The sequence below is a fragment of the Salmo salar genome, chromosome 22, assembly GCF_965601325.2.
Source record: "Salmo salar chromosome 22, fSalSal1, whole genome shotgun sequence".
Classification (NCBI taxonomy): domain Eukaryota; kingdom Metazoa; phylum Chordata; class Actinopteri; order Salmoniformes; family Salmonidae; genus Salmo; species Salmo salar.
The window spans coordinates 51,633,855-51,660,387 of record NC_138312.1 but is presented as its reverse complement, the minus strand read 5'-3'; the positions used below and the strand labels follow the sequence as shown (position 1 = coordinate 51,660,387).

Here is a 26,533-nt window from a genome sequence, read left to right as displayed (position 1 = left end):
ACAACTACAAATACCTAGGTGTCTGGCTAGACTGTAAACTCTCCTTCCAGACTCACATTAAGCATCTCCAATCCAAAATTAAATCTAGAATCGGCTTCCTATTTCGTAAACAAAGCCTCCTTCACTTATGCTGCTAAACATACCCTCGTAAAACTGACTATCCTACCGATCCTTGACTTCGACAATGTCATTTACAAAATAGCTTCCAACACTCTACTTAGCAAATTGGATGTAGTCTATCACAGTGCCATCCGTTTTGTTACCAAAGCCCCATATACTACCCACCACTGCAACCTGTATGCTCTCGTTGGTTGGCCCTCACTACATATTCGTTGCCAAACCCACTGGCTCCAGGTCATCTAAGTCTTTGCTAGGTAAAGCCCCGCCTTTATCTCAGCTCACTGGTCACCATAGCAACACCCACCCATAGCACACGCTCCAGCAGGTCATCCCCAAAGACAACTCCTCCTTTGGCCGCCTTTCCTTCCAGTTCTCTGCTGCCAATGATCACTGAAGCTGGAGACTTATATCTCCCTCACTAACTTTTAAGTATCAGGTGTCAGAGCAGCTTACCGATTATTGCACCTGTATACAACACATCTGTAAATAGCCCACCCAACTACCTCATCCCCATGTTATTTTTTGCTTCTTTGCACCCCAGTATCTCTACTTGCAAATCTATCACTCCAGTGTTAATGCTAAATTGCAATTATTTCACCACTACGGCCTATTTATTGCCATACCTCCCTAATCTTACTACATTTGCACACACTGTATGTAGATTTTTCTATTGTGTTAATGACTATGTTTGTTTATCCCTTGTGTAACTGTGTTTGTGTCGCGCTGCTTTGCTTTATCTTGGTCAGGTCGCAGTTGTAAATTATGAAATAGTGAAATAAATCAAATAAAAAAGTTAAAATGCTAAATGCTGGACTATAAATCAGTATAGTGGAATTGTAAGTCGATAGGTGATTATCATACTATTCCGTGGCTTGACAGTAGTTATGATTCAAGATAACTCAAGAGTGCTCTATGACAGGTTGAAATTCAGGTCACAACATCTATTACTGTTTGAAGGTCAGGGGTAGCTGTGCAGAAGCCTGTCCTAAAAGGCCGTAGTGTGTGCAGGCTTTTATATGGTGCAGCCAAGCATTAACACACCTGATTAACTAGTTGTGAACACCACGATTAGTTGATTATTTTATTTTAAAAAAAATGTCTTTCCTTCTGAAAAATTATCTACATCTTGAGTGTGGGTGCAAGGTGGATGGGTTGTCTGTTTCACATGAAATTGTGAATTACTTGGCACCACCATGTGGCTACTTTGTTTGACAAATACAATCACGTTTCATTCCAGACAAATCACAGGCAAATGTGTCAAGAAAATAATAATATACTACATAAATCATAAAAGCAGCATTTATTCTGTTGCATTTGAAATGCCTGTATAATTAGATAACTGAACGTAATCTGTAGCCCAATTCTAAGCAGAATAATTTTGTGAGGAATGGGTTGGTGAAAGAAATGTGATCGAGACTCCCTCAAGCCAAATGCATACACCAATGATTTGGTTTGAAATCCTTGAGGGGGACTGAATGCGTGCATACTCCATGAGGGAGGGAGAAACGGAATTGGGCTTGTATCATGTTCACTCACACTCCACGGGTGGAACCTGAATTGAGCAACAAACAGACCAAAGGCTCAATGCTAGACATAAAAAAAGATTGAGAAAGTAAAAATGGATCAGACTATTCTTGAATGTTTTTACACCAATTACAAAAAAAAACATTGTAAAGTGTGATCCGAAAAGGACACATACTTTACCATGAATAGCACAGTGAATGTGTCCTCAATAAATTAAAAAGCATTGTTGAATGACAGTATGGCTAAGAAAGGCAATTGACTTTTAAGAGAACTATGTACATTTTTTATCATGCTAACCTACGTTGCAAAAAAAGTAATTGTAACAAACGTTTAACAAGAAACACTGTTTAAGGTCAAACTGATGATTCGAAACCAAAAACAACTAAGGAAAGTAAAATGAGTAGTATATGAATATTCAAATAAAATATTTAAAAACACCGGTTTTAGATCATGGAAATATCACATTAAATACTGCTTAGTGCTTTGTTATTAAAAACAAAAAGTAGCACTATCTTATGAAAGAAACATTACAAAGAATCTAGTAATTACTGGAAAATATGCTATTCTATGAATCAAGTGCGGTTAGTGCATTGAAAAAAAAACTGTAGGTAGTGCATAGTCTTAAGCAGGGGTTCCCAAACTCGTTCCTGGGGACCACATTTTGGTTTACACAGCTGATTCAAATAACCAACTCATGGTCACGCTTTGATTACGTGAATCAGCTGTGTAGTGCCGGGAAAAAAAACAAAAAACATGCCCCTAGGACCGAGCTTGGGAAACCCTGTTCTAAACTACAGTAGCATATAAAAACTGATACAATTCTAGATTGACAGGGAGAGCAAATCCGCTTCACACCTTTTCAGGTATTATTTATTTCACTTACACTAGATCTAGGAGCACATAGTTCTTAATGAAAGCCAACATTTATTAAAAAATATTTAATTTCTTTAAAGGTTTATCATCACTAGCTTTTGATTTAACATGGCAGAGAACCAGGGCCCATATTCACAAATAGTGCTTATCTAGGCGATATACAGTACCAGTCAAAAGTTTAGACACCTCAAGGGTTTTTCTTTATATTTACTACATTGTAGTAAACTATGAAATAACACATATGGAATCATATATTAACCAAAATCCAGATATTTTATATTTGAGATTCTTCAAAATAGCCACCCTTTGCCTTGATGACAGCTTGGCATACACTTGGCATTCTCTCAATCAGTTTCATGAAGTAGTCACCTGGAATGAATTTCAATTAACAGGTGTGCCTTGTTAAAAGTGAATTTGGGGAATTTCTTTCCTCCTTAATGCATTTGAGCCAAATCAGTTGTGTTTTGAAAAGGTAGGGGTGGTATACAGAGAATAGCCCTATTTGGTAAAAGACCAAGTCCATATTATGGCAAGAACAGCTCAAATAAGCAAAGAGAAACAACAGTCCATCATTACTTTAAGACATGAAGGTCAGTCAATCCGGAAAATCTCAAGAACTTTGAAAGTTTCTTCAAGTGCAGTTGCTATGATGCAACTGGCTCTCATGAGGACCGCCACAGGAAAGGAAGACCCAGAGTTACCTCTGCTGCAAAGGATAAGTTCATTAGAGTTAACTGCAGCTCAGAAATTGCAGCCAAAGTAAATGCTTCACAGAGTTCAAGTAACAGACATCTCAACATCAACTGTTCAGAGGATTCAGCGTGAATCAGGCCTTCATGGTTGAATTGCTGCAAATAAACCACTACTAAAGGACACCAATAAGAAGAAGAGACGTGCTTGGGCCAAGAAACACGAGCAATGGACATTAGACTGGTGGAAATCTGTCCTTTGGTCTGATGAGTCCAAATTTTTTATTTTTGGTTCCAACCGCAGTGTCTTTGTGAGATGCAGAGTAGGTGAATGGATGATCTCCGCATGTGTGGTTCCCACCGTGAAGCATGGAGGAGGAGGTGTGATGGTGCTTTGCTGGTGACACAGTCAGTGATTTATTTAGAATTTAAGGCACACTTAACCAGCATGGCTACCGCATCATTCTGCAGTGATACGCCATCCCATCTGGTTTTCGCTTACAGCACAATGACCCAACACACCTCCAGGCTGTATAAGGGCTATTTGACCAAGAAGGAGAGTGATGAGCGCTGCATCAGATGACCTGGCCTCCACAATCACCCGACCTCAACCCAATTGAGATGGTTTGGGATGAATTGGACCTCAGAGTGAAGGAAAAGCAGTCAACAAGTGCTCAGTATATGTGGGAACTCCCAAGACTGTTGGAAAAGCATTCCAGGTGAAGCTGGTTGAGAGAATGCCAAGAGTGTGCAAAGCTGTCAAAGGCAAACGGTGGCTACTTTGAAAAAGCTAAAATCTAAAATATATGTTTTGGTTACTACATGTCATTTAATTGTTTTGGTATCTTCACCATTATTCTACAATGTAGAAAATAGTAAAAATAAAGACCCTTGAATGAGTAGGTGTGTCCAAACTTTTGAGTGGTACTGTATGTATGTATCATCTTATTCATTATTTTCTAAAGGGCAAAACTGATCCTAGATCAGCCCTCCTACTCTGAGACACTTTTTAAATACGGCCCAGGCCTGCATCCCAACAGTCTAAAGTCATACTGGGAATTTGCTTTCCACCCAGTCCAGTTCTTTCAGACCAGATGAAGGAAAGGAGACGAGGAAGACACTTTAGTCTATTGAGATGCTTATTTTAGCTTTAGCTCACTTGGGAGCGACAGTCCTTGGCTTGTTGTAGACAAGGAAGTCTGAGATATCGTTCCACACGTTGCTGTCGTGGTAGAGGTAGTTCATGGAGGACTGCAGTGAAGGCTGGAGGGTGTGGGGGTGGTACTCGAACAGCCACAGCACGATGCCCCACACCAGGGTAGCAAACAGGGGGAAGGGGTCCCGCTTGGGCTGCGGTACAATGCCTTTCTCCACGGCCAGGCGAGACAAGGCAAACAGGATCCTAGACAGCAGGTACATGTTGATCTAGAGACATGACAAGGAAGATCCTTTCATTAGCCAAAACAACAAGGAAGTACATTTCATTAGAAATACAGTAAGGTAGAATATTGGCTAGCCTACATAAGAACAGTCTTGGGCAGCTTCCTTTCGACCACTCTTTTCTCTCGTAACCACTTTGAAGACTTGACATAGGTTGTCACCTTGTTGCACTATCCAGATGTTTTATTGGTCATGTATTGGCACTAGTAATCCAGGTTGAGCGCAGCCCTCATGACATAACTATTGTCAATTTATCTGGCTATTAATCTCTTGTGGAAAGACAAATATAACAAATGGGATGGGACGACTACCGAGGAACAACTGTTCCAGTGTGCTGGTTTTGTGTCACTGGTTATTTGGACAGTTTACCTGCACGTTTTGAATTTCAGGAGCGGACATTTGGCCCATAGACTTACCTGAGACTTCAGGGAGGGGGGGGGATAGGGCTACCAATGATGTTCTGGAACTTTATTCCATGTTTTAGTTCTGGATTACCTGGCTATTGATGTTGTTGTTTTCCCCAAACACCAACCAGCCACCGAGGCAGGCGGCGAAGAAGGACTGAGACTGTAGACTCTTCCCATGGATCCTCTCCTGTAGGGCCTGCAGTCCTTTGTACGTGAACACAAAGTAGGCGAGGTTGCGCGAGTGTTGGTACGTGGCCTTCACAATGGCTCGCAGCTTATCTTTCAGGCTGAGCATATGAAAAGGGGTGGGGGCGCATTGTCCATTGTTAATAGACCATTATCAATTTTTGATGCAGTTTTGATTTATTTCAGCGCTAGTTAAGGGATTTGGGAGAGTGCTTAAATGTCTTCTTACCTTCCACTTCTGAAAAGAAACGTCATGACAAGAGCATGGGGTGCCCGGATTTTTGCCCCATAACTGTAAATGAGAAATATCAGGTTCAAGGTCAATGTCAACTGATTTACACGTGTGTGAAATGGCAGGTCAGCCAAACTGTATGAATCGTGAGAAAGGTCAAACCACTGAGTTAGCAAGCTAGCTACAGTTAGGCTAACTAATGTCAAGTGTTTCAAGGTTTGATAGATAGCTACTAACAACAACGCTAGGTCCATCTAGCTGACTTTGCTTGACCATCATCATTAGCTACATAGCTAGTTATTTCAATACGCTTGCTGGCCAACCTTGGCTAACTAGCTCAAAGGGAAGCTAGCTACTGTACGTTGGATAGCAAGCTGTAAAATAATAGCTAACGTAGATAACAGATTCTCGCTAAGTGGACAAACTAGCTAGCTAGCTAGCTAGAAATAAGCAAAGTAAGTTGGCTGGCTAGCTAGAAAGTAAGTAGCTAAGTAAACAACTTACACAGCACCATTTCGGAATCCTTTAACAACTGCAAGTGCAGCTTTATACTTTTCTTGCTGTAATAAATTATTAATCGTGTACAACACCGTTTTGACTAAATCTGGACCTGCCATTTTGGGGGTCTTGAATGAATGTGACACAAACCCAAGCGTTTTAGTGCCGCGCAAATATTTGCCGTCACGGGACAAAGAATCTGCATGAAGGTTCCTATTTAAGCCTGAGGACAGCCACCAAGTTACAGTAACTGTCCAGTGTTGTCAGATTTCTATGAAATATGACCTATTTCCAATATGAGAAAAATAGTTTTCCTTCCAAAATGTTTTAGTTAAGCATGTTAAAGAGCAGCTTTTCTGGTGTTGGAATGGTGTGGGCGTACTCCAATAACAGAATTGTGTGGGCATATACCTGTCATTAAACATATGAATGAGAGTACTTCTCCATTTAATGGTGGTTGGCATCCAATACAACTGTGTTCTTCGACTTCAAATGCAAAGAAAATATTTTCACAAATAAAAAAGAAACATCCCAAACTACATATACTACACTAGCCAACCCCTAGCCAACTATCCATGCTACAGAGTTCAGGTAAATTAATCCCTTCTTGGCCCACAGGCCTGGGACAGCGCCACTCCTTCTCCCAACATCTCCTGTAGATCCTATGCTATTATGCCGCTTTCACAATAATGGTAATTCTCTCTGACCTGCTTTCTACTTGAGCAGTACAATTCACAACCATTGCCATAAAGGCCAAAAACCTGGATTTGTCAACGCACAGTAACATTCACTTTTTTCATTGGCCCTTTTATCACAGCAACGGAGGAAGCATTCCCTCCCTCTCCACCCTTCTCACTGCCTCTGCATATGTTACACCCTGTCCTACTCTGACTTTTGCTACCTCTATCTGTTTGACTTTAACCAGGCATTCTGTATTCTTGGCTTAATGACCATCTTCACAGTTACTACACTGTCAGGGCTCCTACTTCAGACATGCCTCCACTAAATGGAAACCTCCACCCCTACCACATCTCAGCTGAACCTTCCTACACACTGACCATGCCCATACTTCTGGCAGCGGAAACCCTGAAAAATATTAGGCACAAATACTCTAACCGAATAACTCATATATCCTTACATCACCCTATCAGGGAGAACCTCCAACTCAAAGCACAGCATCACGGACAGATTTTCCTCCCTCCAGCCGCCTCGATTTCTGGTTAATCGTCAGGCTTCACACACGCCAAGAACCTTCTTTAGTTGCTAATCCTCTACACTTAGAGGCATGGTTATCACCCCCTTGAGAGGAGTTCAGCTCCGTAGACTAATACACATTACCTCTCATTCCCCACAGTCGACCCAAGCACAATCCCTCTGGGATATAAACTCAGCAAAAAAAGAAACGTCCCCTTTTCAGGACCCTGTCTTTCAAAGATAACTCGTAAAAATCCAAATAACTTCACAGATCTTCATTGTAAAGAGTTTAAAAACACTGTTTGCCATGCTTGTTCAATGAACCATAAACAATGAATGAACATGCACCCGTTGAACGGTCGTTAAGACACTAACAGCTTACAAACGGTAGGCAATTAAGGTCACAGTTATGAAAACTTAGGACACTAAAAAGAGGCCTTTCTACTGACTCTGAAAAACACCAAAAGAAAGATGCCCAGGGTCCCTGCTCATCTGTGTGAACGTCCTTAGGCATGCTGCAAGGAGGCATGAGGACTACAGATGTGGCCAGGGCAATAAATTGCAATGTCCATACTGTGAGACGCCTAAGACAGCGCTACAGAAAGACAGGACGGACAGCTGATCGTCCTCGCAGTGGCAGACCACGTGTAACAACACCTGCACAGGATCGGTACATCCAAACATCTCACCTGCGGGACAGGTACAGGATGGGAACAACTGCCCGAGTTAAACCAGGAACGCACAATCCCTCCATCAGTGCTCAGACTGTCCGCAATAGGCTGAGAGAGTTGTAAGGCAGGTCCTCACCAGACATCACCGGCAACAATGTCGACTATGGGCACAAACCCACCATCGCTGGACCAGACAGGACTGGCAAAATGTGCTCTTCACAGACGAGTCGCGGTTTTGTCTCACCAGGGGTGAAGGTCGGATTCGCGTTTATCATCGAATTAATGAGCGTTACACCGAGGCCTGTACTCTGGAGCGGGATCGATTGAGGTGGAGGGTCGGTCATGGTCTGGGGTGGTGTGTCACAGCATCATCGGACTGAGCTTGTTGTCATTGCAGGCGATCTCAACGCTGTGCGTTACAGGGAAAACATCCTCCTCCCTCATGTGGTACCCTTCCTGCAGGCTCATCCTGACATGGCCCTCCAGCATGACAATGCCACCAGCCATACTGCTCGTTCTGTGCGTGATTTCCTGCAATACAGGAATGTCAGTATTCTGCCATGGCCAGCGAAGAGCCCGGATCTCAATCCCATTGAGCACATCTGGGACCTGTTGGATCGGAGGGTGAGGGCTAGGGCCATTCCCCCCAGAAATGTCCGGGAACTTGCAGGTGCCTTGGTGGAAGAGTGGGGTAACATCTCACAGCAAGAACTGGCAAATCTGGTGCAGTCCATGAGATGCACTGCAATACTCAAATGCAGCTGGTGGCCACACCAGATACTGACTGTTACTTTTGATTTTGACCCCCCCTTTGTTCAGAGACACATTATTCCATTTCTGTTAGTCACATGTCTGTGGAACTTGTTCAGTTTATGTCTCAGTTGTTGAATCTTATGTTCATACAAATATATACACGTTAAGTTTGCTGAAAATAAAACGCAGTTGACAGTGAGAGGACGTTTCTTTTTTGGTGAGTTTAGATGTACATCCTACCATTATGAATCCACTTCTTGCTACCTTGCCTGCACTTTTCCTAGCTTACTCTCCACCCACTCCGATACCTCAAACAGATTTTTCCCTTGAATCGCACTCCAATCACCAAATAATCCTTGTGGATTTCCATTTCCCTGACTCTGTTTCCTTTTCACGCTTCACAGACACTGCCTCTTCCTTATACTCAACTCCCTCAAACTCCATTTCCCATGATCACCTCTGAGAGCCCCAGGTCTATAGGGAGACATAATGTAGTTCTATACTCAGTAGACAGATATTCCATGTTCCCGCTCTTCAGTTTCTTTTTCTGCGCCATTCCCCCTGCAGCTGGTGCCTCAGGTCTCCCAACTTTCAAACTAACCACAGCAGATGTACAAATGTATAAGAAAATCCAGCCCTGAGTAGTGAAAAGACAGGCGAGGTAGCAAGCTAACTCATTCAAGGGAGTAGACCGCTGATTGGCCAGCCTATCCTCCTCAGGATGACATCATCCTCTAAGAGGAAATAGCAAGCACTATTTGAGATACAAATAGTGCTTTTATTGTTATTTCTCTAATTTGTGTTTTGTCCACAAATACGAGTATAAGAAGAGTCAACATTATTTGGGTATGAGTTAACAGAATATGAACTTTTAAGTGAGATTTTCACCGGACAGTTACTAAATTAAATTCAGTCAGATATTTGATAGCGTCTGAATTGAGGATTTAGTGGGACTTAAATGTAAAAGAAAATATATCACGCAAAAGTTCCAGTAGCCCATTGTTTATTTAGACTTTTATTTTCACATGATAAAGATCCTTCATCTTCACATACGAAAAAAGAACTAGTATCCAACCATTAACTCACATTTATTAAAATGTTAGAGAGCTTTTACAATGAAAAATACTATCAACATGATTAGTTAACACCAACATATTTCTGTACATTTTATTCCTTTATGATCTGGGGACATGGCAATACTTAAAAAAGAACAATAATTTAAAGTGGTTAATAAGCCGAGTAAGGCGCCATCACTTGTTATTTGTTAATAACAGCAATCTCTTCATGGCAGTGCACTATGAGGTGGTGAGCCAGAATGAGTGTGTGGTCAAGAAGAAGTCTTGAGGATGCAGTGAAGCAATGGGATGTAGAATCGCCCTGACTATACACCCAGTTATAAATCGGTATCAGAGGCGAGACAGCCACGGCACACAATACATGACGTTTTGAAAACGTTTTTTTTTTAAACGAAAAATGTGTGTTTCTTAATGGAAATTCAAGGAGTCTCTCCCCGATCCAAAACATTTTCAAACTACTAAACAACCCAGACACTCACAGCTAAGACAGCCACTAGGCTGGGGTTAACACTATTTTTGTCATCGATAGTGCATTCGGAAAGTATTCAGACCCCTTGACTTTTCCCACATTTTGTTAAGTTACAGCCTTCATCTAAAATTGATTAAATTGTTTTCTCCCCCTTCATCCATCCATCCACACACACACACACACAATACCCCATAATGACAAAGCAAAAACTGGTTTTAGACATTTTTGAAATGTACACCACCCCCCCGGAAACATCACATTTACATAAGTATTCGGGCCTTTGACGCAGTACTTTGTTGAAGTGCCTTTGGCAGTGATTACAGCCTCAAATCTTATTTGGTTTTATGCTACACGCTTGGCACACCTGTATTTGGGGAGTTCCTCCCATTCTTCTCTGCAGATCCTCTCAAGCTCTGTCAGGTTGGATGGGGTGCGTCGCTGCACAGCTATTTTAAGCTCTCCAGAGATGTTCGATCGGGTTCAAGGACAAGGCTCTGGTTAGGCCATTCAGAGACTTGTGCCCAAGCCACTCCTGCGTTGTCTTGGACCCCATTCTGAGGTCCTGAGCACTCTGGAGTAGGTTTTCATCGAGGATCTCTGTACTTTGCTGTGTTCATCTTTCCCCCAATCCTGACTAGTCTCCCAGTCCCTGCCACTGAAAAACATCCCCACAGCATGATGCTGCCAACACCATGATTCCCCGTAGGGGTGGTGCCAGGTTTCCTCCACAGGTTACGCTTCATATTCAGGCCAAAGAGTTTAATCTTGTTTCTCATGGTGAGAGTCCTTTAGGTGCCTTTTGGCAAACTACAAGCGGGCTGTCATGTGCCTTTTACTGAAGAGTGGCTTACATCTGGCCACTCTACCATAAAGGCCTGATTGGTGGAGTGCTGCAGAGATGGCTGTCCTTCTGGAAGGTTCTCCTATCTCCACAGAAGAACTCTGGAGCTCTGTCAGTGACCATCAGGTTCTTGGTCACCTCCCTTCTCCCACGATTGTCCAGTTTGGATGGGCGGCCAGCTCTAGGAAGAGTCTTGGTGGTTCCAAACTTCTGCCATTTAAGAATGATGGAGGCCACTATGTTCTTGGGGAACTTCGATGCTGCAAAAAAAAAATTGGTATCCTTCCCCAAATATGTGTCAAGGCACAATCCTGTCTCGGCGCTCTACAGACAATTCCTTTGACCTCATGGCTTGGTTTTGCTCTGATATCCACTGTCAACTGTGGGATGTTATATAGACAGATGTGTCTCCAAATCATGTCCAATCAATTGAATTTTACCATAGGTGGACTCCAATCAAGTTGTAGAAACATCTCAAAGATGATCAATGGAAACAGGATACAGCCATGCTCAATTCCGAGTCATAGCAAAGTGTCTGAATACTTATGTAAATAAAAATATTTTTTTTGTATACATTTGCTAAAATAAAAACTTTTTGCTTTGTCATTATGGGGTATTGTGTGTAGATTGATGAGGAAAATGTTTTATTTAATCCATTTTAGAATAAGGCTGTAAAGTTACAAAATGTGGAAAAAGGGAAGGGGTCCGAATACTTTCCGTATACACTGTATGTAAGTTGGTGTCAATTGAATTCAATTACCAGTCACTCACGACAAGGATATTATGTGTCACTTGGATGCTTGATTTGACTGCAAATACACATCTGTGACCTAAACATTTCTTGAAAGAAAGCTATATTTAATCAAACTTGATTATACTGCCACTGTTCTTGCGAAGAAATGCTACCGAGAGGCATGTTGAAGAAATGCCCGAGAAGCAGAGTTCACAAAAGGTCAGAAGTGGTAGATCTCATTCAATGCCAATCAACATGGTGATGTTCATCAGGTCACACGAAGGAAAAACTTATGGAACATTTTGCAATGTGTAATGAGAATGAGCGTTTATGGGACAATTCCAGGTAATCCCCCCCGGTTTCAGTCCACTTGGTGCCTAATGATCACAACCTTTTTTGTTGTTGTTGCATAGACATGGTTCAGATTTTACTCTTGATTCAGTCGTTTTGCTACGCTCACTGCAGCCGTTGATAGAATAATCCGCATCATTCACACACACACACATATATATATATGGGCCTGGGACACTATATATTTCCCAGGCCCATAGCCCTAAGAAATTTGTGTGTGTATATATATATATATATATATATATATATATATATATATATATATATATATACACATAAATACACATACATACATAAATACACATACATACATACATACATACATACATATATATATATATACACACACACATAAATTTCTTAGGGCTATGGGCCTGGGAAATATATAGTGTCCCAGGCCCATAGTCCACACGCTCAGTGTCCAGTTTATTAGTTACACCCATCTAGTACCAGGTCGGACCCCTCTTTGCCTCCAGAACAGCCTGAATTGATCCTACAAGGTGTTGGAAATGTTCAAACGTTGCTCAATTGGTATCAAGGGACCTAACGTGTGCCTGAAAAACATTCCCCACACCATTACATCACCAGCCTGTACCGTTGACACCAGGCAGGATGGGGTCACGGACTCATGCTGCTTATGCCAAATCCTGACTGCCATCAGTTTGACGGAAAAGGAACCGGGATTCATCAGACCAGCCAATGTTTTTCCACTCAATTGTCCAGTGTTGGTAATCGCTTCTTCTCGTTTTTAGCTGATAGGAGTGGAACCCGGTGCAGTTGTCTGCTGCAATAGCCCATCCGCGACAAGGACCGACAAGTTGCGCCTTCCGAGATGCCGTCATTTGCCTGTTTGTGGCCGGCCTGTTAGCTTGCACAATTCTTGCCATTCTCCTTCGGCCTCTTATTAACGAGCCGTTTCGCTCACAGGACTGCCGTAGAATTAATGTTCTTTATTGCACCATTCTATGTAAACCCTAGACACTGTCGTGCATGAAAAGCCCAGCCAACCGGCACGACTGGCACCGAGGATCATACCACCCTCAAAGTCGCTGAGGTAACTCCTTTTGCCCATTCTGACATCAAATCATTGAGCAGCTGCTCTTTAACATTGTTTCTAAGCCACACCGTTCCACCTGCGTTAGAAGTTCAGAACGAGAAAGTCTAGGCTATATAGAAATAATGATGCTCAAATTGAAAATCAATTAACAAAATAATAAGGCTTTATATCATCCTAATCGAGGTGTAGATTACATCACAGATGCCAGTGTTCGAAATTGTAACACGGCTGCATGGGATTTCTGTTAACGTGACTCAGTGCATCCAATGGCAATGTCTGCTTCAGGTAAAACACCGTCAGCCGCTTGTGGAATTGACAGCTCCAACACAGTTCCACCTCAAGCCACCTCCAAAACAACAGCTATGCGGGTGTCAGCTAGCGCAGATATGATTTTAAACTAGTCCTTAATCATTTGATCTTGGAGTTGATGATAATTCTCTATACGACAAAAAGGTTTACCTTTCAGTGGGAGTGATTTTCACAAGCAGTTGTCTTATTTCTTAATTACTGTAACTAATTCCTAAATGTACTCTTTCCCTTATCGGTTGTCCTTACATTAACTTTTGGCACACTGCTGACACTCCCACGTCATTAGTAACTCATTCGGTTTGCCTTAAAAATTAAAACAATGCTATTATTGTAGACAAGTACGGTCCTAATGCCGACTGTTTGGGAAAGAAAGGGTCAAATCACACAAACCTGGGCCATGGTCAGAAGGCACAAAAACATTCAAAGTAAAAAAAAAAATATCAATGTTCTTCCATTAGGTGACAAATGAATACGACCCTGTTTTGCTTCAACAATTTCAGGCTATAAAAAAATTAAATAAAAAGCATTCTCAATATTCAGAGTTGAAATCAATACGTAGACTTGATTACAACTGACTTTATAAATAAAAACTTTGGATTGAGGTAATTAATGAATGTCTGGTTTATCTATATAAAAGGGCATAAACATCTGACTAAAACTATTGCACGCCAAAAATAAAGCTTTTCATCATAACATTCACAAAAACCTTACCACCACAAACGTGGTGTACCAGCAAAGTAAATGCCTTAAGATTCAATATTTCATCTGGAAAGCAACATGTTAAATCAAGTAAAACACTCTAAATGTCACAAATTGACGTTTTGGAAGAGCCGGCAGCACACAATCCTAGCATTCATTCATACACTCAACAGTCTGTGCTCAGGGAGAGGAAGGAGAAGAAATGAAACAGCTGACACTGTAGTGAATATCTTCCGTGATTATTAACTACTGTGGTGAAGAGGTGACAGGCAGATGTGACATGGTCCCGTGTGGCTCAGTTGGTAGAGCATGGTGTTTGCAACGCCAGGGTTGTGGGTTCGATTCCCACGGGGGACCAGTACGGAGAGAAAAAAATGTATGAAATGTATGCATTCACTACTGTAAGTCGCTCTGGATAAGAGCGTCTGCTAAATGACTAAAATGTAAAAAATGTAAAAATGTAAACATGGGGAGGGAACATCCCCTCCCCTTCCTCTCTCTCTTCCCGGACACGTGGTCTGATTAGGCAGAATAAGGCAAGCTTCAACAGGGTTACACAGGTGAGAGGGTGAAAGTTGAATCATTCAGTATGAAGGGTTGTCACCATGGAGACAGTGATTCCACCTCAGGTGTAATGGCTTTGGGGGTCTGTAACGTGGCTCCGGGCTGGCAGAAAGGGGTAAGTCTGTTAGTGTCTGCCCAGCTCAAGAGAGCCAGGACCTGGGGGAAAAAGTGCAGCTGCCTGAAACCTAGACAGATCAAAGTGCGTGGAGAATGTTACTACTCCTGTCCGAAGCCCTCAGTTTCCTCGATGGCAAACATCAGCTTCTCCTTCAGTTGCTCGTAGCTCTTGTAAGGGGGCAGGTCCAGTCGATTAAAGCTGGGATTACAAACACAAGGAATATAAGATAAAATCATTACATCGTAGATAGACACAAATGGAATTAGGTCCTGTGTGGCTCAGTTGGTAAGAGCATGGCACGATTAACACCAAAAAAATGATGTTCTCACTGTACAGAGTTGCTTTGGATAAAGGTGTCTTAAGTGGCATAACATTTATATTTGATAACAAAATCAATAGTTCGAAGACCAAGAGGAAAGGTTATTAATGGCTTAATTGAAAATGACAAAGTATTGTGTGGCAGGGTCACGTTTAATGCAGACTGAGTTGACATTGAGAGGTGAACTGGCCTAAGCCCTCAGATATGACAGGAATTGTATGTTGATGTTCAGACAGTGAGCGTTTAGAAACGACAGGAGAGTAACTCCACTAATGAACTTACCAAGTATGACTTCTTGGAAGCCAGTTTTCTTTGCCCACCTTCTCGATGCAGAACTTCTGTGGCCCATTACTCCCTGAAAACACAAATGACAACTCTCCTCACAAATATCAAAATCCTCAATTTCTGTGACTAGAGCTGGTCCATCGATCTCTTTCAATGTCTATATCTATCAGAATAAAAAAGTCCCAAAAAACATTTGCATCCTCGACTTCCATGGATTACTTGCTAATTATCCATAAACAATCCCTTTAGGTGTAGGTTAGTTGTTAGTTGAATATAAAAAACATATCGTATATATGGATAGTAGAAACGGTTCTCTTGCGTACCCATGAGGTCAGCGAAGCCACCCATGGGGAGCCGACAGGTGCCAGTGACAAACTGTAGCAGCCTCATGCGTTTCTCGTTGTCCATCTCCTTCACAAACTGTAAGAAACATTTTCACATCAGAACATTTAATAGTCAAAATACGCCAAACGGTAAACACCCCTTCACGATATACTATAATTGATGAATGAAACAGTAGAGGCCTGCTGACCTGCCAGAACCAGAGGATCTGCTTGCTGCTGCGAGCATAGTGTCTGTAGATGGTGTGCCTCTGCCAGTCCACCAGGTCTATCTCCTGCATGCCACACAGCATCACCTAGTGGAGGGACCAGATATCATGTTACACCACTCTCAATGGGGAAGAATGACCAGTGAAGTCTGGGAGAATCTTTAACACGGTTTTTAACCCGGTATACTGTGGTGATTGACCAGTTTCCAAATAAACCTTGAGCGTCAACAATCTAGCACGCAATACTTCAGTGAAGACATTTGACGGGAAAATACTGAAGGTTGGTCCATGCCATTTTCTGTTTAGCCACCATACGTTGAGATAAAACAGATTGAGTAAGCATGAAGTTGTGTGAGTGGTTTCCACATCTCATTACTTCATTACAGTAACTCATTTGATCTGTGTATGAATAAACCCATGGTGTACCTCCAGTTCCTTAGCGTCAAAGTATTGCAGGTACTGCTGGGGGAGGACCTCGTTGAAGCCCTCGAAGAAGGCCTGGGTCTGCTCCTCCACACCTCTGGACAACCTCCACTCTGCCACCAGCCTGGAGGAAGCACACACACAACACAGAATGTATCAGATAATATGGTTTCTACTGTTGGGCAAGAAATATGTACCCACTGATTTCTAGTTGGTTTTCAATCCTACCTGATGTATTCCTCTTTGTTCTCCTCAGTGACCAGTACGTTGCCTCCGTCCGGCTTCAGCTCGTGAGTAGTAACCTCCCCCAGGATCTCCTTGTCCACAGAGAAGAACATCTCCAGACCACACTCCTCCAGGTTGTTATCCCTGGGAGCAACCACAAGAGGGTAGATGTCATCATCACAGCCCCTCACCTTCCTCATCAGTTACTATCATCATCATTTTCTTCTCTTCATCATCATCATCATCTCCTCATAGTTATAATCATCAACCTCATCATTGGATCCTCAACCGCCACTGCACCACCATTATAAAAGGGAAAGCTCTCCACATTCCCGTTCCTACTTCCCGTTCCCATTCCCAAACTCACTTGATCCAGATGAGGGAGTTGTAGAATTCCGTGTCAATGGATTCTAGGTCCTTTAGGGCCAGGGGCTTGTTCAGGATGCGCTTGTAGAAGGGCAGGGAGAATCCCGTATCGATGAACTTCCCGTGGAACAAGGACTGTAGAGAAACATCAAGAACCAGGGATACGATCAAGAACTACAGAGTGGCATCATGAACCAGGGCTGTGATCAGGAACTACAGAGTGGCATCATGAACCAGGGCTGTGATCAGGAACTACAGAGTGGCATCATGAACCAGGGCTGTGATCAGGAACTACAGAGTGGCATCATGAACCAGGGCTGTGATCAGGAACTACAGAGTGGCATCATGAACCAGGGCTGTGATCAGGAACTACAGAGTGGCATCATGAACCAGGGCTGTGATCAGGAACTACAGAGTGGCATCATGAACCAGGGCTGTGATCAGGAACTACAGAGTGGCATCATGAACCAGGGCTGTGATCAGGAACTACAGAGTGGCATCATGAACCAGGGCTGTGATCAGCAACTACAGAGTGGCATCATGAACCAGGGCTGTGATCAGGAACTACAGAGTGGCATCATGAACCAGGGCTGTGATCAGGAACTACAGAGTGGCATCATGAACCAGGGCTGTGATCAGGAACTACAGAGTGGCATCATGAACCAGGGCTGTGATCAGCAACTACAGAGTGGCATCATGAACCAGGGCTGTGATCAGGAACTACAGAGTGGCATCATGAACCAGGGCTGTGATCAGCAACTACAGAGTGGCTTTTTTTCAGGGTCGTGTTCAGTCGGCGCTGAACAAACTGAAACAGGGAGGCTCATTTTCATTTTCTGTTGCAACATGTTATGTTGCTAGCCCTTATGAACAAGGCCCAGGCTAGTGAAGGGCCGCATCCGAATTCCCACTGAAGTGAATTTCCCTTAGTTTCCCAATGACATCAATGCATGACTTAGTGAAAATTAGACTAAAGGTGGAGGTTAGGATTCACCCCATAGATAGCATTGAGGTAGGTACCATGGCGATGAAGCGTCCGATGAACTTGAAATACTTGAGGTGGTCGGGGTTGATGTAAGAGGCAGGGTTGATCTGGAGACAGTAGTTATCCTTCCCAGCGTACTCAAACAGGCAGTACATGGGGTTCAGCACCTCATGAGACAGCAGGAAGAACCACTCCCTGACAACACAACATTTAAAAAAATACGTTGAAAAGACTGACACACAATGACTCCTAATATGAGCTCATACTTAACCTATCAAAATAGGTCATTTACCTTGCCACGCCTCCGTAGTCCAAGCCTTCCTCTCCGGGGAATATTATCCACAGCCTCCGTCTGAGATCTTGTGGATGAAAGCTCATTATCTTTGATGGACAAAGAGAGAGAATTGGAAACAGAAACATTACAACGTTTGACTATTTTTGAACACAGCCCCTGTATTCATCCACCTTTCTGTATCACAGGTGCAAAAATAGAGTACTCAAAGTTGCTCAAAAGAAATGACAAACTATTCCTGGAACACTGACAACTTTTCAATTAGTGTTATTTTTGTATTTATTCACAGAACTACAAAGAGCGCAAGTTTAGTGGTGTGCCAATTTATATTTATATATATATATATATATATATATATATTTTTTTTTTTTATAAATACACTCACTTGCTGGAATGAATCCTCAAAGAGGGTTTTGCGGGTGACGGTGATCTTGATGTGCTGTGGCATTGACAGTTGCTGGAAGACAAAGACTCACGTTATGGCCCCAGTAACAACAGAATTAACTGGAGTTCTTCCCTTTTGCCCAAAATGGGGAATCCTAAATTCCAATGAAGTCAAATTTTCACTTAGTTTCCCATTGACATCAATGAATGACTAAGTGAAAATTGGACTTAAGTGGGAATCAAGAAGTGTCCTTAAGTGTGCACATGTTCACTTGTCTTTGTCCTTAAAAGGAAATGACGACAGGAAGAAGCCAGACCTGGGTTCAAGTACTATTTGAAAAGTCAAACACGTTAGCTGTGCTTGATTGAGCTCGACTGTTTACATTGACATGTTAGTCATTTAGCAGACGCTCTTACCCAGAGACACTTACAGTTAGTGCATTCATCTTAAGATCGCTAGGTGGGATAATCATATATGCCAAGAGTGTGAAAAGCTGTCATCAAGGTAAAGGTTGACTATTTGAAGAATATCAAAATGTAAAATATATTTTGATTTGTTTAACACTTTTTTGGTTACTACATGATTCCATATGTGTTATATCATAGTTTTGATGTCTTCACTATTATTCTACAATGTAGAAATAGTAAAAATAAAAGAACACCCATGAATGAGTAGGTGTTCTAAAACTTTGGACCGGTAGTGTATAAAAACAAATTTTTTTTTTGGGGGGGGGGGGGGGGGGCTTTCCTGTTTTGCATGTTATTTTGGTATAAATATATGTCACATATCAGTTTGCAAACAATGTAAATAAATATATCATTGAGTTAATAAAGCCAAATACACATATGGTCTCTTTTTTGTTTTCTTGAGCGAGGCAGCTCCAAAATGCAGACGTTTCAGCCTAGCTCTGTGCTTCCTGTGGTGGTGGTGGTGGTGGGGTGAGCCAGCAGAAAATAGGAGAATTGCGCCGTGATCGGCTCAGTGTTCTGTCACTCATGGGGACACTACGTCATCGCCAAGTTTAAGTCCTTAGTTTGGGTAGACATCCAAAATGTAAGCCCTTTGGTCCTGCCATAGAGTTAAATTACAAATGCCCTTCCAAGAAGGCTCAAGGTCATTGGCAACAGATAAAATTACGTCAAATCACGTTATATGTACAGTAGCTTTGATTAGACTGATCATGTCAACATTTTAGCTAGCAGTCATCATCATGAATCAAGTCAACAATCTACTGGCAAATCCCTTTTAATCCTTGTCATATGAAGAGAAATAACTAAGATAAATGATAGATAAAACGTATCGGTGCTCATCGGCCATAAAGATTACACAACAAGTTGGAAATCGCAAATTCAACAATGAGTCGTTTGGAAGGAATCAGTGGCTAACTGCAAGCATTGCAAAGCAACCACTAGCCTGCTATTCAATGGAGTGGTTTCCCCCGTTCCCACCATAAATCCAGAGAATGCTAGACTTTTATGACAAAATTTGCCCACAATGGACCGCCGTGCCACCTTTCTGTTTAAGTGAGCACATCAAAAGTTGAGTCCAAAAATGTCTTGTATGCTGCTGCATAAATGAAGTACTATGCGAGGGACATACAGCGAGCACCATCATTCATTGGACAGTGACCATTTTTTTTGTTATTTTGTTTCTGTACTCTAGCACTTTGAGTTTGAAAGGATACAATGATAATGAGGGTGAAGTGCAGACTGTCAGCTTTAATTTGAGGGTATTTTCATACATATCGGATGAACCGTTTAGAAATGACAGCACCTTTTGTACATGGTCCTCCCATTTTAAGGTACTACAAGTATTTGTTGAATTGGCTTCACAGATGTGTGTCGTTAGTGAATGCAGGAGAGCTGTTGATGAATAGTATTGATTCTAGACTTTGCTATTGCCTTTGGAGGTTGTTGTTGGGGTGTGACAACATGAGGAAGACAGCAGTGTCGATGCAAATGAAGCTGGCCGTCATAAGGCTCAGAAATGAAAATCAATCAATCAGGAACATTGCAAAAACCTGGGCATGCCCAAGTCAACAGTTTGGTTCATCATTAACAAGAAGAAGAAAAAAAAAAACTGGTGAACTCAATTATGTCAAAAGACCCAATAGACTGAGAAAGCACCTAAAAGAGCACCTAGAGTTCTGGAAAAAAAGTATTGTGGACAAATGAGACAAAGATTAACATCTACCAGAGTGATGGAAAGAGGAAAGTGTTGACATAAATAAAAAGACATGCCCATGATCCAAAGCATACCACCTCATCCGTGAAACATGGTGGAGGGGGTGTTATAGCTTGGGCCTGTATGGATGCCAGTGGAACAGACTCACTTGTCTTCATCGATGATGTGACTGCAGACAGAAGTAGAACAATGAATTCTGAAGTGTACAGAAATATTTTATCTGCTCAGATAAAACCAAATGCCTCCAAACACATTATAGGGCACTTCATCATGCAACAAGACATTGACCCTAAACATACTGCTGGAGCAACGAAGGGGTTTTTGATGGCCAAAAAGTGGAAAAACCTTGACTGGCTGAGTCAATCACCGGATCTGAATCCAATTGAACATGCATTTTACATGCTGAAGAGGAGACTGAAGGCAATAAGTCCCGAAACAAACAGGAACTGAAGATGGCTGCAGTACAGGCCTGGCAGAGCATCACCAGGGAAGATACCCAGCGTCTGGTGATGTCGATGCATCGCAGACTTCAAGCAGTCATTGCATGCAAAGGATATGCGACCAAATATTGACAATGATTACTTTATTATACATTATGTTAAACTGTCCAATGTTTTTTGATGCCCGAAAATGAGGGGGACTATGTACAAAAGCTTCTATCATTTCTAAATGTTCATCCGATATGTATGAAAACACCCTCAAATTAAAGCTGACAGTCTGCACTTCACCCTCATTGTCATTGTATCCTTTCAAACTCAACGTGCTAGAGTACAGAACCAAAATAACGGTCACAGTCCAATGAATTATGGTGCTCACTGTATATATACACACTGTAGCTAAGAAAGTAATAGTAAGTGTATATTGTGTGGTAAGCTGTTAGTAGCCCATGTGCATCACCCTAATCATTTGGTCTATTTTCTCCTCTTAATTTCACCTAACGCTACTGTTCTGACTAAGTGGTGCACATGTAGCCTATAACCTGTTTTTGAGAAATGTTATCATCTAATATTGTAAGAGGTTTCATTGTCTGCTTAAATGCCCCTTTTATTGATCCTACGGTTCAGACTTGATGTACAGGGAAAATACTGTAAGAGCAACCCATGTTCTGCATTCTGTCGCTGTACATTTTAAAAGTGCTGAACACAGTTATATTGACTACGTCTGTCTTAGCTCGCTCATTAATGTCTTAATCGAAATTACGGAATGCCTCTTTTCCGCTCATCGTTCCCTTATGCCATAGTTTGTACATCTCAATTGTCAGTAGAAACCACATTTGTTTTAGCAAGTCAGCCATATCAGCTATGTTCTTTAAAAGACAGTAAATGAGGCTGAATTAACTGTTTCGCTGCCAGACAAGGATCTGCTGATAGTCAGGTGTAGCGGTGGTAAGGATTCACTCCATGGTGCTGAAAAGAAAGCTCTGTTGTTGGGACAGCTTTATGTAGGCCCTAACAGTTTGTGGGCACAACTTGTCGCCGTTATAGTGCAATTAACGTATTGTTTAGTGGCTTTGCTGGCATGCATCAAAAAATGTTTTTTTTGCGTTTGCCCCACCAAAATGTACATGCTAAAATCACCACTGCATAACTCAATCCTCCTTTTAAATGTGGAAAGAATGCACTAGGAAGTGTATACTTTAGGGGAATTAGGACAGATAAGACTGCATTTTCAAAAGGCAGCGGTGGTTCTCAGGACATAGTGTACACTACAAAGCTAGGGTACAGGGTGTCTAGGGTACGTACCTGACACCAGAACCTAAAGTACTGCACTTTGGCTTTGAAGTCCCTGACGTAGGTGATCTGAGGCCCGTTCTCACTGTGAAGCAAACATGAAATAAATGAGCTTGTTGACACTGACACTTGTTTATGTGCTTATCTGATGGGTCTCACTGGAGTAAATAACATTCAACATCTTTTGAGTGATACAATTAGGTTGGTGAGTAGATGGTACAATTGTGTGTGTCTGTGCACCTGGGATCTTTAAAAAAAATGTTTGAATCCTTTGGACTGTAAGTGTACATGCAAGAGCGCATTAGTGAGATAGTGAGTGAGTAGTGGGCTGGAGGGCCAGCAACCAAAGGGTCACTGGGAGTCAGTGAGTGAGTGCACACGACTCACAGGGAGGATTTGCCCGTGCGAGGGTCGATGTAGGTGGTGGTTCTTCTGTTGTGGTCCACAAAGTAGGGGATGCCGTCCACAGTGAACCTCATCTCCCAGCCTTCAGGTAGAGGCTTGTCATTAAGCAGCCTACACCAACACACACACACACACACACACACACACACACACCCCTATTTACAGGGCACCGACAGTCATACAAGAGCCGTTCTTTTCAGTCAGTATTTGGATTGTTTGTTTGGAAGTGACACTGACCCTTGCGTCCGTGGGTCCTCCCACTGGGTCATCCGCGATGTGTGGTGAACAAAATATACCCTGCCGTTGGTGTCTGTTCGCTTCTCTGCAGTAGACATCAAAACAAAGAGCAAGAACGAGACTTAGAATCCTGCATCGTACCACAAAGATTCCATTACAGTTATACATTTACAAAGTGGATTAAGAGCCTCCCGAGTGGCGCAGCGGTCAAAGGCACAGATGGAGGCTTCCCTACAGATCCGGGTTTGATCCCGGGCTGTGTCGCAGTCGGCCGCAACCAGGAGACCCATGAGGCGGCGTACAAATGGCCCAGCGTCGTACGGGTTAGGGGAGGGTTTGGTCAGCTGGGATGTCCTTGTCCCATCGTGCTCTAGTGACTCCTTGTGGCGGCCGGGCGCATGCACGCTGACATGGTCGCCAGGTGTACGGTGTTTCCTCCGACAGATTGGTGCGGCTGGCTTCTGGGTTAAGTGGGCATTGTGTCAAGAAGCAGTGTGGATTGGTGGGATTGTGTTTCGGAGGACGCATGGCTCTCAACCTTTGCCTCTCCCGAGTCTGTACGGGAGTTGCAGCGATGGGACAAGACTAACTACCAATTAGATATCATGAAATTGGGGAGGAAAAAAATAAATAAATACAAAAAAATAAAGAAACGGATCAAAAGTACCGTAGCAAACAGTTGCAAAACAGAGTTTCTATTGGCCAAATTCAGATAGTTCCCTCCCCCTTTCATTGCGTTTGGTTTCTAGTAGCCTCTGCAGAGTCCCTAACAACCAGATGTTCCGGTTTTCAGGGGAAATGGAAGAGAGCCTGTGACACAACTTCCGCTTTTGGATGTTAACAAGGTGACACTATCCTAACTCCTTGGTTGAAGAGTGCAGAACCTCGCGACAGTTTATTTTTCTTCTGGTCAAGACCAGTATGTAGGGGATCTAGTTTCAGACCAGTATGTAGGGGATCTAGTTTCAGACCAGTATGTAGGGGGATCTAGTTTCAGACCAGTATGTGGGGGATCTAGTTTCAGACCAGTATGTAGGGGGATCTAGTTTCAGACCAGTATGTAGGGGATCTAGTTTCAGACCAGTATGTAGGGGGATCTAGTTTCAGACCAGTATGTAGGGGATCTAGTTTCAGACCAGTATGTGGGGGATCTAGTTTCAGACCAGTATGTGGGGGATCTAGTTTCAGACCAGTATGTAGGGGATCTAGTTTCAGACCAGTATGTAGGGGATCTAGTTTCAGACCAGTATGTAGGGGATCTAGTTTCAGACCAGTATGTAGGGGATCTAGTTTCAGACCAGTATGTAGGGGATCTAGTTTCAGACCAGTATGTAGGGGATCTAGTTTTAGGAGTTTATTTTACACCTGCTACGTTAGGTTGGTTTTCTAGTGAATCCACATCATTTTGTAAATGTGACACCAGTGTTACAGTAAAGCCAAAGATTGTAGGAGCAGTTGCTAACTAACTGGAAGTTATTGTAGCTAGTAAGCTAACTAACCTGGCTAACTGTGGGGGAAAATAAATGACTTATACAGTAGCTGTGTCATGACGTGGGCCTTTCTGGGTATAGATCGTGGCATCCCCCCCTCTCTCTCCCCTACACCCAGGTTCTGTTATCTCAGGTCGTAAATTCCTGGAGGAGACTCTCCTCCTGGCCATGCAGTATAGAGAGAGGGAGTTTCACAGTAGAACAAAGGAACTTCTTCTACATCACAGAACTTGACAACTGAACAATATGCATGTTTTGGAGAATGTGTAAATGGTTGGTGGAGAAGCCAGCTATGACCCGGTCCGTTTTGTTTCGTGTGTGACCCCACGAAAGACAATACAGCCACATGACCATAACTTTGTTTATACAGGTGCCTCCGTTATGAGGTTTGTGTCTAATTATTGTATAAAATGAATGAGTAAAGATGAAACTTTGTGAAATGGTGTAATGTGATGTTAAACCGTTAATGTGAGAGAATTGTATTCCCTTTAAAGTTTAACTAAGTCATTGGCCCACCCCCATGAGCACAGACATGATCTGGCGCATGGGACAGCCCTTTTCTACAGTTACGAATAAAACCCCCTCCTGAAAAAAATCCTCTTCAGACCATGTGTAACTCCATGGACACCGATGGGGCACAGGTTGAGTTTAGACCACAAAAACCTCAGTGTACTCTAAGGTTGTAATGGTTGTTGAATTCCTAACCATACCACGTGGAGCATTGGCTACACGACGGGAAATGGTTCAACTCTGAGACTATCGAGATACTAACTACTAGTCTGCAGCTAGAAATGACGTCAACCTGGGATGTGAAGACCGACATCCGCCGAAACATTTATCCTATAAGAACATTTCTGAATGATACTCTGAAGTATCCATTCTAACCACGAAAGACTTCAGGGAAACACACACACACACACACACACACACACACACACACACACACACGAGAGTGCAAGATGCTCGGATGAACTTTTCAACAGAAAGACGGACGATTCCAACAGAGATCACGACGACACACTGAGCGTAAATATATATTGATTGCAATTATTCCCAAATGAGTGAGCGTTCATGTGCAAAGGATTAGCATTTCAATTAATATAATTATCAACTGTGTAGTCACTCCTTTTTGTCTTTCCTACCCTTCTCAGTCCACACCCACTTCCCTTTGTCCACCAAACCGTCATATTGGCTTAGCCCCCTAGGGAACCTCCCCTATTATTGTAACCATATCTACTGTTTGTTTATGCATTTCTGTGATTATTTAGTTAGTAAATAAATGATTAAGACAATTGTGTATGGATGATTCATAGCAAAGGCTGGGTTCCTGCAGATAACCAACAATTTACGATGTTTGGAATGAGACTAATGTGAGGTAAAGAATAATTCATTAATTAGAAGACTAATTGATCAGATATTAAAATATCTGAAGAGTTATATTAGGAAAATTATAACTTTAATCTGAAGAGTTTCCTTGGTGCCCCGACTTCCTAGTTAATTACATTTACATGATTAGTTTAATCACGTAATAATAATTACAGAGAATTGATTTGATAAAATAACAGTCTTCACTTTAATGATGCCAAAGACATGACATTAGTTAGCTAATCACACTGCTCTGTGTTAGCAAACATGACGCTGCCTCAAACTGGCAAGACGTTTCTACAAATGTTTACATTGTGACGTCTCCACTTTCGGAGCGTATTGACAGTGGAAAACGCGTCGTGGTGGATCGTGCTACTTACCCCAGCCGTGTGGCAGCGGCCCAAGCGGGTCAAACTCTTTGTTTGCTGCAGCTATTTGCTGATCCTGGAGCTACAATGGAGAAACAAGTCAAATGAACAGTGCTTACG

At 42.4% G+C, this 26,533-nt stretch overlaps 2 protein-coding genes across 3 annotated transcripts in view; both read right to left on the bottom strand.

The window, feature by feature from the left end:
• Positions 1 to 1,401: 1,401 nt before the first annotated feature.
• pxmp4 (peroxisomal membrane protein 4) lies at positions 1,402 to 6,132 on the bottom strand. The gene is made up of 4 exons (XM_014168096.3): positions 5,976 to 6,132; positions 5,469 to 5,531; positions 5,142 to 5,340; positions 1,402 to 4,631 (listed from the first exon to the last, which is right to left on the bottom strand). The coding sequence occupies exons 1-4, from the start codon at positions 6,086 to 6,088 to the stop codon at positions 4,362 to 4,364; spliced, it is 645 nt and encodes a 214-aa protein (XP_014023571.1). The 5' UTR covers positions 6,089 to 6,132; the 3' UTR covers positions 1,402 to 4,361.
• A 3,441-nt stretch (positions 6,133 to 9,573) lies between these two features.
• The window catches only part of LOC106583663 (E3 ubiquitin-protein ligase Itchy), a 39,189-nt gene continuing 22,229 nt past the window's right edge, over positions 9,574 to 26,533 (bottom strand). For both annotated transcript variants that reach the window (XM_014168119.3, XM_014168118.3), the window contains 14 exons: positions 26,426 to 26,495; positions 23,191 to 23,275; positions 22,936 to 23,064; positions 22,561 to 22,633; positions 18,635 to 18,706; positions 18,250 to 18,338; positions 17,993 to 18,152; positions 16,974 to 17,107; positions 16,610 to 16,750; positions 16,385 to 16,505; positions 15,941 to 16,045; positions 15,732 to 15,828; positions 15,406 to 15,478; positions 9,574 to 15,002 (listed from right to left, as the gene is read on the bottom strand). In XM_014168119.3, the coding sequence (XP_014023594.1) occupies positions 14,903 to 15,002; positions 15,406 to 15,478; positions 15,732 to 15,828; positions 15,941 to 16,045; positions 16,385 to 16,505; positions 16,610 to 16,750; positions 16,974 to 17,107; positions 17,993 to 18,152; positions 18,250 to 18,338; positions 18,635 to 18,706; positions 22,561 to 22,633; positions 22,936 to 23,064; positions 23,191 to 23,275; positions 26,426 to 26,495 (1,449 nt within the window). In that variant the 3' untranslated portion in view covers positions 9,574 to 14,902. The remainder of the gene's footprint in view (positions 15,003 to 15,405; positions 15,479 to 15,731; positions 15,829 to 15,940; positions 16,046 to 16,384; positions 16,506 to 16,609; positions 16,751 to 16,973; positions 17,108 to 17,992; positions 18,153 to 18,249; positions 18,339 to 18,634; positions 18,707 to 22,560; positions 22,634 to 22,935; positions 23,065 to 23,190; positions 23,276 to 26,425; positions 26,496 to 26,533) is intronic.